Consider the following 12,130-nt stretch of genomic DNA (forward strand, 5'->3'; position numbering starts at 1 on the left):
AGTTCTACCAGCAGAGGGCAGTTTGCATTAAGCAAAAACATCTATTCTGAAGAAAGTCCGTAAGAGAAAACCCAGAAACACTTAAGACTCTGGGAAAATATCTTTATTAACAAGTAGACCCACTGAGTCCTTTAGTGTAAACTTACATGATGTAGTATATATTTCAATTATCAATCCAAGGGAAATACATTCTATAAAACTGCATCAATTATTGTTAGCAAATGTTCATTCACTTTCTGAAAGGTCTACTTACTCTACTGTAGCCAAGAGACCTGGCTCTTCCAGCTATTAACTGCATGACCTTAACAAAATCACTTACTCTCCTTGAATCTTTTCTGTAAAACTAAAAATTTAGACAAAATCTCTAAGATCTTTTTCACTTCTAAAGTTGGAGAACTTAATGATTCTACTAAATTAGAGTTCAAGTACAAAAAAGAACTACAATACATGGCTCCAAGGTAATGCAACAAAAGTAATGCAAGAAAGAGCAACATTCAGAGAAGTCCTAAGGTTTTCCCAGTATACACGATGATGCAAAATCAAAAGTAAAGGTTACTTCTTTTATCATGGAAAAATTTCTAGGAGCCACCGAAGTTCTTCACTCACATCGGTGATAATACGTTTACAAAGATACAATTTTTGGGGGGCGCCTGGGTGGCTCAGTCGTTAAGCGTCTGCCTTCAGTTCAGGACGTGATCCCGGCGTTCTGGGATCAAGCCCCACATCAGGCTCCCCCGCAGGGGGCCTGCTTCTTCCTCTCCCACTCCCCCTGCTTGTGTTCCCTCTCTCACTGGCTGTCTCTATCTCTGTCAAATAAATAAATAAATAAAATCTTAAAAAAAAAAAAGAAAAAAAAAGATACAATTTTTGGGGCACTAGATAAAATTTAGTATACTGTTTCTCAAACTTGCATATCCCAAAGAGTCAGAAAGGCATTTTAAAAAATATTAATTCTCAAACCCTATCTCAGATCTACTAAACAGAACTGCTAGGGAAAGAACACAGGAATTGGTATTTTTTAGCGTTCCGGTGACTCTTATGAATAAGCAAATTTGATTTATATTCCCAAAATGTATCAAACTTGTCTTCTAGTGATCTAAAAGAGTAACAGCACTCTCTAAAAAGGTAACTTACTATGAAAGGCAATTAATGTATCAGAAAAATTTTGTTTAAGCATTTTATTTAATTACCTCCATCAGGCAGTAATTTGACACAAAATTCCAAAATAGAGCAAAATTAAAATCTCCTTCTTGGTCTGATTTTACCTGGGAGTCATGTTATCTAGTTCAGTCATTATTTTGATCAGATACCAAAGCCCTTCTACTTGAAAAGGGAAGGTAAAGAAATTCTCTCTCAAGGACTTACATTGCCATATGTGCATTCCAACCAAGGGTGAAGGGTGGTTTTGTATTTTCAGTGCAATGAGAGGACAGGGTCAGGTATCTTGGAATGATGACTTGCTGCCCAATCTTGTTGTTAAGTGAGAGAGTGACATTGAAGCTGTATCGTTTCAAATGAAGAATGAGGATCCTGAAAAACAGGAGATGACATTACTAGTTCACACATAACAGAGCTAGCTCTCTTACCGGTGAAAAGAGATCACCGTAACTAACCATGTTAGACAGCTTTTGACTTAAAGAATACTTTTGGCTAAAGATCGTTCAAAGTTTACCGAATACCTGCCATGTGCGAGGCATTGTGCTAGGTACTAAGAATATAAATAAAAATAAAACATGGGCATTGGGTGGATAAATGAAGTTTGGGTAAAATATTTACAATGTTAGCAGAAAAAAAATACATCAAATAAAACACATTTTATTTTAAAATGTTGGTATTGGGGGACAGCTGGGTGACACAGTTGGCTGAGTGTCTGACTTGGTTTTGGCTCAGGTTGTGATCTCAGAGTCATGAGACTGAGCTCCGAGTCGGGCTCCATACTCAGCATGGACTCTGCTTAGAGATTCTTTCTCCCTCTGCACCCCCTCCCCCCATTCTCTCTCTAAAATAAATAAATAATTTTTTTAAAAAGGATTTTTACTTATTCATTCGACAGAGAGAGAGAGCCAGCCAGCGAGAGAGGGAACACAAGCAGGGGAAGTGGGAGAGGAAGAAGCAGGCTCCCAGCAGAAGAGCCTGACGTGGGGCTCGATCCCAGAACGTCAGGATCATGCCCTGAGCTGAAGGCACATGCTTAACGACTGAGCCACCCAGGCGCCCCTAAATAAATATTTTTTAAAAATTAAAAAGTAAATAAAATAAAATGTTGGTATTGGGTTAAATCCTTAAATTATTTACTTCAATGTTATATAGTTTACAATAGGTTTGATGGTGAACATTAATTTTTTCAAGATGATTTTTTACAAGAACTATTTTTAAGTAGGCTCCATGCCCAGTGTAGAGCCCAACAAAGGGCCTGAACTCATAACCCTGTAATCAAGACCTGAGCTGAGATCAAGTCGGACACTTAACTGACTGAGCCACTCAGGTGCCCATGACAAGAGCTAATCTTATTTCAATGTGTAGCACTTTCTCTGGAGAAAGCTACGAAAGAAACAGGAAAGTTTTCTCCGCTTACAAAAAGTTCTACAAAATTTACATGCCAAATCTGGTTTGTGGGTCTGAAAAGGCTTTCAGCTCTGTAGAAACACTTCTTTTTAGTTACTATTGTGCCAACCTTCTCACCTCTGATACAGACCATAATCTCTGCTTGATGGACTAAATATATTTCACAGCCCACAAGAACACTTTAAAATTGGAATTTCAGAACTCTTATGGGAATAAACCTCAATTCTAAGCAAAATAATGCCTGCTTTATGGAAAACTGTTTCCTTTCTTACCGTACATATCTTTATCACAGAAGCCACAAACCAAAAAAAAAGTGTAAATTAAAGTTACTGACTATATTTCTCTTTAAAAAATATGCTAGAGGGACGCCTGGGTGGCACAGCGGTTAAGCGTCTGCCTTCGGCTCAGGGCGTGATCCCGGCGTTAGGGGATCGAGCCCCACATCGGGCTCCTCCGCTATGAGCCTGCTTCTTCCTCTCCCACTCCCCCTGCTTGTGTTCCCTCTCTCGCTGGCTGTCTCTATCTCTGTCGAATAAATAAATAAAATCTTTAAAAAAAAAATAAAAAAATTAAAAAAAATATGCTAGAACTCATAATTTTCAAATTCACAACTTGAGAGAACACAAGGATCCAAATGGTATGAAGAGATTAAAACTAATGTCAAATATTTTGACTAAATTTCCAAATAATCCTACCAAAGTAAAAAGTAATATGAAACAGATAGATGACAGTCAAAATCACTTATCTTATCTACAAAGATGAGGTGGACTAAAACTGAACAGGACTAAAACTGAACGTATTTGATAAAGATACCAGGCCCTTCAAGAATAAAAGTAAACTGGCTTTAATACTGAAATTCACAAAAACAGAGCAAGTCTGATAATCAGGATTTATTATACAAAGGCTTCTAAAGTTTGGAATAAATTAACCTATAACGCAAGTGACCTACTAGAAAAAAGAGAAAACCAAGGAAAAAAAATTCCCCTCAGGATTTTTTTCCCACTAAAAGAACAAATAGCTAGATACTGGAAAAGGGAAAAGACACTCAGCTTGCCAGGTCAAACAAGTATTTCAAATTGTGCATGTTTTCCTTAGTTAATGACAGCTGGTAACAATCAATCCTTTGCCTTAAGGTTTCTCTCCACCCCCTGCCTCAAAACACTCACCAATAGGAAAGAATAAGTCTCTTGAGTAAGAAATGGTCAACATAATGATACTGCTATAATTCAGAAAGTTATTTCTTTAAAAGAAATTCATTTTCTAGAAAGGAGATTATGGAATGTAAAAGAACTAGTCTCTAGGGGCTAGGTTCCAGAAACTCTACACTTACAGAAAAGTGAAGCTAATAAAAGAAAGTAAAGCACTCTACAGGCAAAGTGCCACATAAATACTTAATAATAACAACCTTGTTTGTGGTTGAGATCTATTCTTGGAAAGAACTAAAAGCTGCACTATAATCACATCATACTTTGTCTAACTAGTTTGGTTTTATGTATGTGTACACAGAGCTAATATAAGTTAATTTTATTCCTAATTCTCAACTGTTCTGATTATACGAAACTTACTAACTTACATGATCCTTTGAATAAAGGAATGCAAAAACACCCTGCAGAATATTACTCTTCTTGTTTTATTTTCATGCTCACACGTGTATGTGTTTTGGCAGATTTTTACTGAAGGTTTGGGAGAAGAGGAGGAGACTAGCACATAATCAAACTGCAAATTGTAACTGAATTGCCATACATTACCAAATTAAAAATCTACTACCTAGTCCCTACCATTGTTCTAAAGTCTCACTAGCCACATCATCTTGTTGCCATCTTCCGGGGACTCTCAAGTGACTTCTCTTCCTCAGCATTTCAAATCTTCCCTTCTTATGCAAGAGCATCCTAACCTCCCATCCTCTACCCTCCCCCATCTCAGCTTTGCTTTACCAATCCATTCTAGTGAGCCTCACTTATCCAGTAATATCTGTAAGTACTTTAAGAAGAAAAACTGAAGAGCAATTCATTTTACCTGGGTAGCCTGTTAAATTTGTGCCTGACAAGAGCACACTTCCCACCACACTTCTCACAGGAATACTCAAGTTCTTCTGCCTGTAAAAAGACAAGAGGCAAAAATAAAGAAGCATGAAGTTGAATCAGCATTACCCCATTAAACATTAATACTCTTTTCTAGTTACACTAGTTCAGTGCAATGACAACTCCGACCAGTTTAAATTTTGTGTCGAGTCATATGCCTTACTAAATTAAGCCCTAATCCTCAAAATAGGTATCTTATAATATCACATCCTATTTCAGAATTCCTAATTTCCTCTTTTACCATGGAAACATCTCAATTTATGACAGCAGCTAGACTCTACAGTAGCAGATTCTCAACCTTTTCCCCGTGGATGCACAAGAACCCCTGCCAAGAGTACATCCAGAGTTTAACATTCGGCCAGAGCAGAGATAAGATCACCTGCAGGTTAGGCGGAGTTCCTGGTCTGTTAGCTGTAACTCTACCCCTTTCTTATAATGGAACTCAATCTTCTGGTGACAGCCCACTAAGAACAACTGCTCTAAAAGGACCAAAGTTTGGGGTGGATATCATTACCTAGAGAAAACTGAAACAAGAAATCCTTAAAAAATGGGGGTAAAGATACACAGGAAAAGCTTCAAATTCTATGATAATAACAGGAATAGTAAGGAATGATAAAACAAAAAGAAAAGCAGAGTATTTATCTTTGGGTGGAGCTGAACGTTCATCATTTAAAGAACAGAATTTTTTTTTAACCTTAGTAAGACAACCCTGCCCATTTGCTACAACAAAACAAGAACCACTATTAAAGAGACAAAGGGTGATCCTGGCAAATTTCCATCAGTTGTAAGGACTGCTACATAAGAGGTCCAATTATACCCCTAAAACTTGCCGAATATCTGTAACAGTATATCACAGAAAACATATTTATCTACAGCTTTGGATAAACATGACTCTTCCCTTTTGTTTCTAACACGTTATTATAACCTAAGGAAAAGCAAAGAGTATTTTTTCATTCCTCAGCTGTTAGATACAAACTTATATAGTATCTCCAATTTTTACCAACACTACCAAATTTTAACACACACTTCAAGTTAGTGTTTGTTTACTAACAACTGCTTCTAAGGTTAAAACACCTGCTATTGAGTTAAACGTATGATCCACTTAACCAATTAATAGTCATCTCTGATGAGTTAACAATTAGATTTATCAAGCTTTTAAAATTAAATGTTATTTATAAGTATTTCTCATTTGTTTTTCCTTCATGTAATTTTGTTAAAACTCTGCCTTAAAGAAACCATTTCAAATACAATTACTATGACATATAAAACTTAGTTATGTGAAAATACCAAAAGATATACTTACCCTAAAGAAAAGATCAAGAGAATCTTGAATTGAACGAGGAGGGAGTGGCTTTTTCCTTCGAGGAAGGTCAATGGAGAGGTCATTAAACTGTTCTCTTTTGGGAATAACCTCTCCACATCTGTAAGAATAGAAGACGACAAATGGAAGCATTTAGAAGTCTAACTGTGCAATACAAAATAAATACAAATATACTTCAGAAACACTGTTCCTGCACAGAACTTAGCAGGTACTGACAAAGACTAGTCTTGGTTGATAAGCAATATACAACATGTAAGACTTTTCTAATGAGTATTTTACCCTTATCAAATCAATATAGGTAAAACCTCAACTACAAGTATGTAGAAGTACTTTATCAGAATGCTAAATTTTATTTTTTTTAAAAAGCCCCAAAGGTTAAAAACACTGAAGTACAACATACACATAGAAAAGTGAATCAAAGTTGCACAGTTTCATGAATTATCAGTTAACACCACTCAAATAAAAAAATAAAACATTATGGGCTCCCTAAGAGCCCTCTCACATGTCCCTTTCCAATTACTACCCCTTTCTCCCAAAAGGTAACTATTATGTTGACTTCTAACACAACAGGGTAAGTATTGCCTGTTTCTGAACCTTACATAAATGGAACCATACAGTATGTTTTCTTTAGTTTCTTTTGTTCGACATGATTGTGAGATTCAAACATGCTTGCTACATGTGGTGACAGCCCATCTTCATTGCTGGCTCACATTAACCTGTTTTGAGCATGCCACAATTTATCTATATTACTACTGATGGACATTTGGATTGTTTCCAGTTTTTGACTACACAAACAATGCTGCTTTAAAAATTCTATGTGTTCAGCAACTCTTTCTACCCACAGGTCCTGTCCCCATGCTTTAATAATAAAAATACCTTTTTGAACTGAAAATAATATAAAATAAAAATCCTATGTGTTCTTGGGGCACCTGGGTGGCTCATTTGGTTAAGCATCCAACTCTTGGTTTCAGTTTAGGTCATATCTCAGGGTCGTGAGATCCCCACATCAGGCTCCATGATTAGCACAGAGTCTGCCCTCTCCCTCTGCCTCTCCCCATGGATGCTCTTTCTCTAAAATAAAATAATCTTAAAAATTTTTTTCTAGGTGTTTTGGTGAACTTCTGTTACAACTGTTTGATCACTGCGGCACCTGGGTGGCTCAGTCGTTAAGCATCTGCCTTTGGCTCAGGGCATGATCCCAGAATTCTGGGATCTAGCCCCGCATTGGGCTCCTCCGCTGGGAGCCTGCTTCTTCCTCTCCCACTCCCCCTGATTGTGTTCCCTCTCTCGCTGGCTCTCTCTATCAAATAAATAAATAAAATCTTTAAAAAAAAAAAAAAGAACTGTTTGATCACTGGATATATTTCTGTACAATTTTTTAAAATGGGCTTGGAGATCAGAACACTGTATTTATCTGGAAGCAAATTCACTTCTTTTAAATAGCTTTAGTTGATGTTTTTCCTTCTCTGGGCATAGCATAGCACAGCAGCATTTTTAGTAATATTCAATCTCCTGCCCCAGTTCTCTACTGCCACAGTTGAAGACTGGAGACCATAAAAATATATTCTTCATTCAACAAATATTTGAGCGCCTCTATCTAACAGGCAGAATTCTAAGATGACCCTTGCCTTCTGTATAATTCCATCCCCTTTAGAAGAACTTGTGACCACGATGAGCTTTCACTCCCATGAGGATGTTACTTTACACGACAGAGCGATTTTGCAGATATGATTAATGTTACTAATCTTAATGTTGAGTTGATAAAAAGGAGATTATCTGAGTGGGTCAGACTTAATCACTTGAGCTCTTTAAATCTGGGCCTAGAGGTCTCAAACAGAGGAAGTCAGGGATTCAAAGTCAGACACGTACTGCTAACCTGAAAGAAAACAAACAGCACTGCTGTGAACTGCCTATGGAAGCCACACAGCATGATACTACCTAGGAAATGAGTAGTTGCAGCTAACAGCCAGCAAGAAAATGGGGACTTCAGTACTGCAATCATAAGGAACTACATTCTGCCCACAACATTTTTTTTTTTAAGATTTTATTTAGTTATTTGATAGAGATAGCCAGCGAGAGAGGGAACACAGGCAGGGGGAGTGGGAAAGGAAGAAGCAGGCTCCCAGCAGAGGAGCCTGATGTGGGGCTCAATCCCAGTACTCTAGGATCACGCCCTGAGCCGAAGGCAGAGGCTTAACGACTGAGCCACACAGGCGCCCCTCTGCCCACAACTTTAATGAGTGTAGAAGGGGATCCAGATGAGAACAAGCAATACCTTGATTTCAGTCTTCTGATACTGTGAGCAGAGAACTTGGCCACACCCTGCCTAGAATTCTGACCTACGGAACTGAGTTCATAAATATTGTTTTAAGCTGATAAATTTGGGCAATTTCTTAGGCATCACTAAACACGCCTCCTATATGCCAGAAACTGTTCTAGTAGCATTGGGATTATAGCAATGAACCAACCCAAGATAAAATACCTCCCTGCACAAAGCTATACTGGAGGAAAGAGACAATAAAAAACATTTAAGTAATATGTATGGTATGTTAAAGTGATAGTGATAAGTGCTAAGGGGGGGAGGTAGTGAAAGATCAGAGTAGATGGTTGGAATTTAAATAGGGTAAATGCCTAGAAAATGCCTTACCGAGCAAGTGGCTTTTCCATAAAGATATGGAGGGGAATATGGGGAAAGAGAATTTGAGATAAAGGGAACAGTAAGTGAAAAAGGCCCTTAGGTACCAGGATCCGGCATTTTTAAAAAATATAAAGCAAGGAAGCTAATTTGATAGGAACAGAATGAGGAAGTGGAAAGAGCGGTAGGAGGTGAAGACCGAGTTAACTGGGGGAAGAGGGGCTGCTGAAGAACAGATCATATGGGATTTTGCACATGACAGTAAGAACTTCAGCTTTTATAGGTTATGAGGAGAAGGCTAACATGAACTACCTTCCACTGTAAATGGATCACTTTCGCTAATGTGTTTACAAAAACCTCGAGAGAGACGGGATAGAAACAGAGACCAGTTTAGAAGGTATTCCAACAATCCAGGCACGAGATGATAGTGGGTTTGATCATAATGGTGGCAAGAGGTCAGATCCTGGATATACGCTGAAGGAAGAGCTGAGAGGATTTCCTAACATATGAGATGTAGGGATGCTAGATAAAGAGAAGAGTTTTGGGGCTGATAAACTCTAAGTATGGAACTGTTATTACTGAGACAGGGAAGACTGCAGAAGGTTTTATGGAGAATACTTAGTTTTAGATAATTAAAGTTCTTTGAATGGAAAATTCTTCATATTCGATAATATCTTACTATACTGAGATACCTTATAATGTAATTGGAAACAAGCCCATTTAAACTACAACAGTTTAAGAAAAATAAGTACATTTGGCAAATTGGCCAAACTAACCCACAGTGAGCTAGGACAGAGGCTAAACAATGAAAATTACAATTTGAGGTGTCTGCAATCTTCCTTGAGCCAAAAACCATTTTGTGTTTAAGCAACTGTCTTAGAGAAAATTGCTAATAAATCAACTAAAGCAAGGCGTTTAAGGAGATAGTTGTACCACTGCTGCTGTGGCCTCATAGAGCCTTGAGGCCTCCCAGACTTTCCACACCCTTGGGCCACTGCTCAGCCTACCCAACTGGTGTATCTAACATCCCATGAGACGTGCCACTTCATGCATGGCGCACACACCTCAAATGTCCACCCAACATCTGGGTGCTGCAGGAGTGGAGGGCCTGACTGATGCTGTTGGCACAGGACAGCAGCCACTACTTTGATATGGCCTTCTTTCTTCTTGCACTGCCTGTAGCCATTTCTATCAGAGGCCATTGAAATTTTCCTACCAAAATAAATTTGGTTGGCAGCCTCTCAATTAAATAACAACAATTAAAACTTTGCTTCTCTCCCTAACTTGAACAAATTTGTTGGGACAGTATGTTAGAGGAAAAGGAAAAGGTAACTGGCTACCATTTTATTAACTGCTGATGGGCTCTCCAGCTTTTACAAGGAGCTGGCCTATATTATAAGACCTGGACTTTTTCTTGTAAAAACAATTTATCCACTGGGGAAACAAAAGACTGAAGAAATTATGAAGACAAGAAATGTCACACACACTAGAGCTACAAAGCTATCTTTCTAGTGTCCATTTGAATGCTCAAAATTCTAGTCACAATTATTAGAATGTTATAGTGGGAGAGAAATTTTTCTAAGAAAAACAGAAATGGAAGACAGAATGGATAGCCAATATATGGGTTTTGAGTATTTCTAAAGAAAATTTCAAAACAAATGGAAGGGAAGTAATATTTAGAGAACAGTTGTCTTGAGCGGAAGAAAATCCCAAATCTTTCAGATGAGAAAGCTCCATCATGTTAAAGGTAAAATTAAACAAAATGCTTAGATGCAAACTTGTGAAAATGTGGATTTCAAAAGTAAGGAATACCACAGATTTTCAGGAAGAAAAACATTACCCACAAAATCGGGTTTCTCCCAAAAGGCACAGAGTAAGAAAACACGATGGGACAGTAAACATAAGATATTATTCAGGGGGAAAGGCTACGTCTGATTCAATAATCCTGTATTAACTCTTCTGTGAAAGCAACACAATTCTTACTTATACAGAAGAAATCCACTCTCTCTGAAAAAATATTCAGAGATGTACTACTGATAACTGAAAAATTAATCAAAATAGAACGTTTTCATGTGAAGTGCATGGTTTAGAAGTCTTGGTAATGAGCATGGAAATTAACTAAATGCAGAAAGTCAGTCTGAATAATCAATATAAACATGGTTAAAAAGCACTGCAAAAATTAAAAACAATTCAAATTACTGTAAAAAAAACCCCTTTTTTTTTTTAAGATTTTATTTATTTACGTGACAGAGTGACAGCCAACGAGAGAGGGAACACAGCAGGGGAGTAGGAGAGGAAGAAGCAGGCTCCCAGCGGAGGAGCCCGATGTGGGACTCGATCCCGGAACGCCGGGATCACGCCCTGAGCCGAAGGCAGACGCCTAACTAGACTGCGCTACCCAGGCGCCCCCCAAAAACCCCATTTTTAATAAAGACAATTTGGTTTAATAAAATAAGCACTAGGAGAGAGTCTTTTCAGGGAAAAAGAAAAAAAACATCAAGTATTCCCAAAGTACTCGATATTCCACATAGAAATTAAAAGAAAAACCCACAAAAACAAACTTATAGATCAAAATTGTTTAGTCAGCACTACAGCACATGACAAAATAGCTTCTCCTTAGTTCTCACCCTACAAAGCATTTTTATAGAAGATAAAGATATTGAAAAGAGATGTTTGGTAGAATCTATGCATTTATGTGTCCTTATGACATAGAAAGGAAGGTAAGAATTAAAACCTTCTAGAAGAATTTTAATCATTTGCCATGAAGAATTAAAAGGGCACAGAGTCTTCTTAGACGCTACTTACGCTTTACAGATGATGGAGTGCTGAACCTCAAACTCCAAGTTAGTAATAACAGGGCAAGTGTACACCCTGGTGGCCGAAATATCTGAAGAATTTTCTTCTCCGGGAACAGGTTCAGTCTTCCAAGTTTTATTTAACTTTTCCATGTCCTCTTTCAGCTGGTCTAAGCACTGACTTAAAAATTCATGAGCATCCTAAGAAGGCACAATATCTTTAATGATACGATCAAAACCTTTCCTATCACAATGATAGCTTGCTAACATTGTGATTTATACAACTAACGCACTCGGAGGTCAGTACCGTATGTGAAAAAGGTCAGATTTACTCTAACGATTTTGGGGTACATATTTTGTGAATAAGAACAAATGACATTGCAACTGATGAATCACTAAATTCTACCTCTGAAACAAATAATGCACTATATTATCGTATAGTGTTGTATGCTGTATTACACATACAACATATAGTGTGTTATTACATATACAACACTATGTTAACTAAATTGAATTTAAAGAAAAATTAAAAAAAAAAAAAAGAACGACAGATTTTATATTTTTAACTACCAGTTGGATTAGAATGAATGAATAAATGAATCACTCCTTTAAGATAAAGTATTTTTTCTAGAAAAGCCTTTATAGCTAAAAAATAGCCCAAATTCCTATAATGACAAATGATATCTGTATTTTTCAAATATGATAAAATACACAGAAGAGTCATATTAAACCC

General features: G+C 37.4%; 1 protein-coding gene across 7 annotated transcripts in view; it reads right to left on the reverse strand.

The window, feature by feature from the left end:
* The window catches only part of USP37 (ubiquitin specific peptidase 37), an 83,308-nt gene that overhangs the window by 28,712 nt on the left and 42,466 nt on the right, over positions 1 to 12,130 (reverse strand). For all 7 annotated transcript variants that reach the window (XM_048214151.2, XM_026491945.4, XM_044381167.3 and 4 more), the window contains 4 exons: positions 11,408 to 11,598; positions 5,950 to 6,067; positions 4,582 to 4,661; positions 1,366 to 1,530 (listed from right to left, as the gene is read on the reverse strand). In XM_048214151.2, the coding sequence (XP_048070108.1) occupies positions 1,366 to 1,530; positions 4,582 to 4,661; positions 5,950 to 6,067; positions 11,408 to 11,598 (554 nt within the window). The remainder of the gene's footprint in view (positions 1 to 1,365; positions 1,531 to 4,581; positions 4,662 to 5,949; positions 6,068 to 11,407; positions 11,599 to 12,130) is intronic.

Source organism: Ursus arctos, unplaced genomic scaffold, assembly GCF_023065955.2.
Source record: "Ursus arctos isolate Adak ecotype North America unplaced genomic scaffold, UrsArc2.0 scaffold_1, whole genome shotgun sequence".
Classification (NCBI taxonomy): domain Eukaryota; kingdom Metazoa; phylum Chordata; class Mammalia; order Carnivora; family Ursidae; genus Ursus; species Ursus arctos.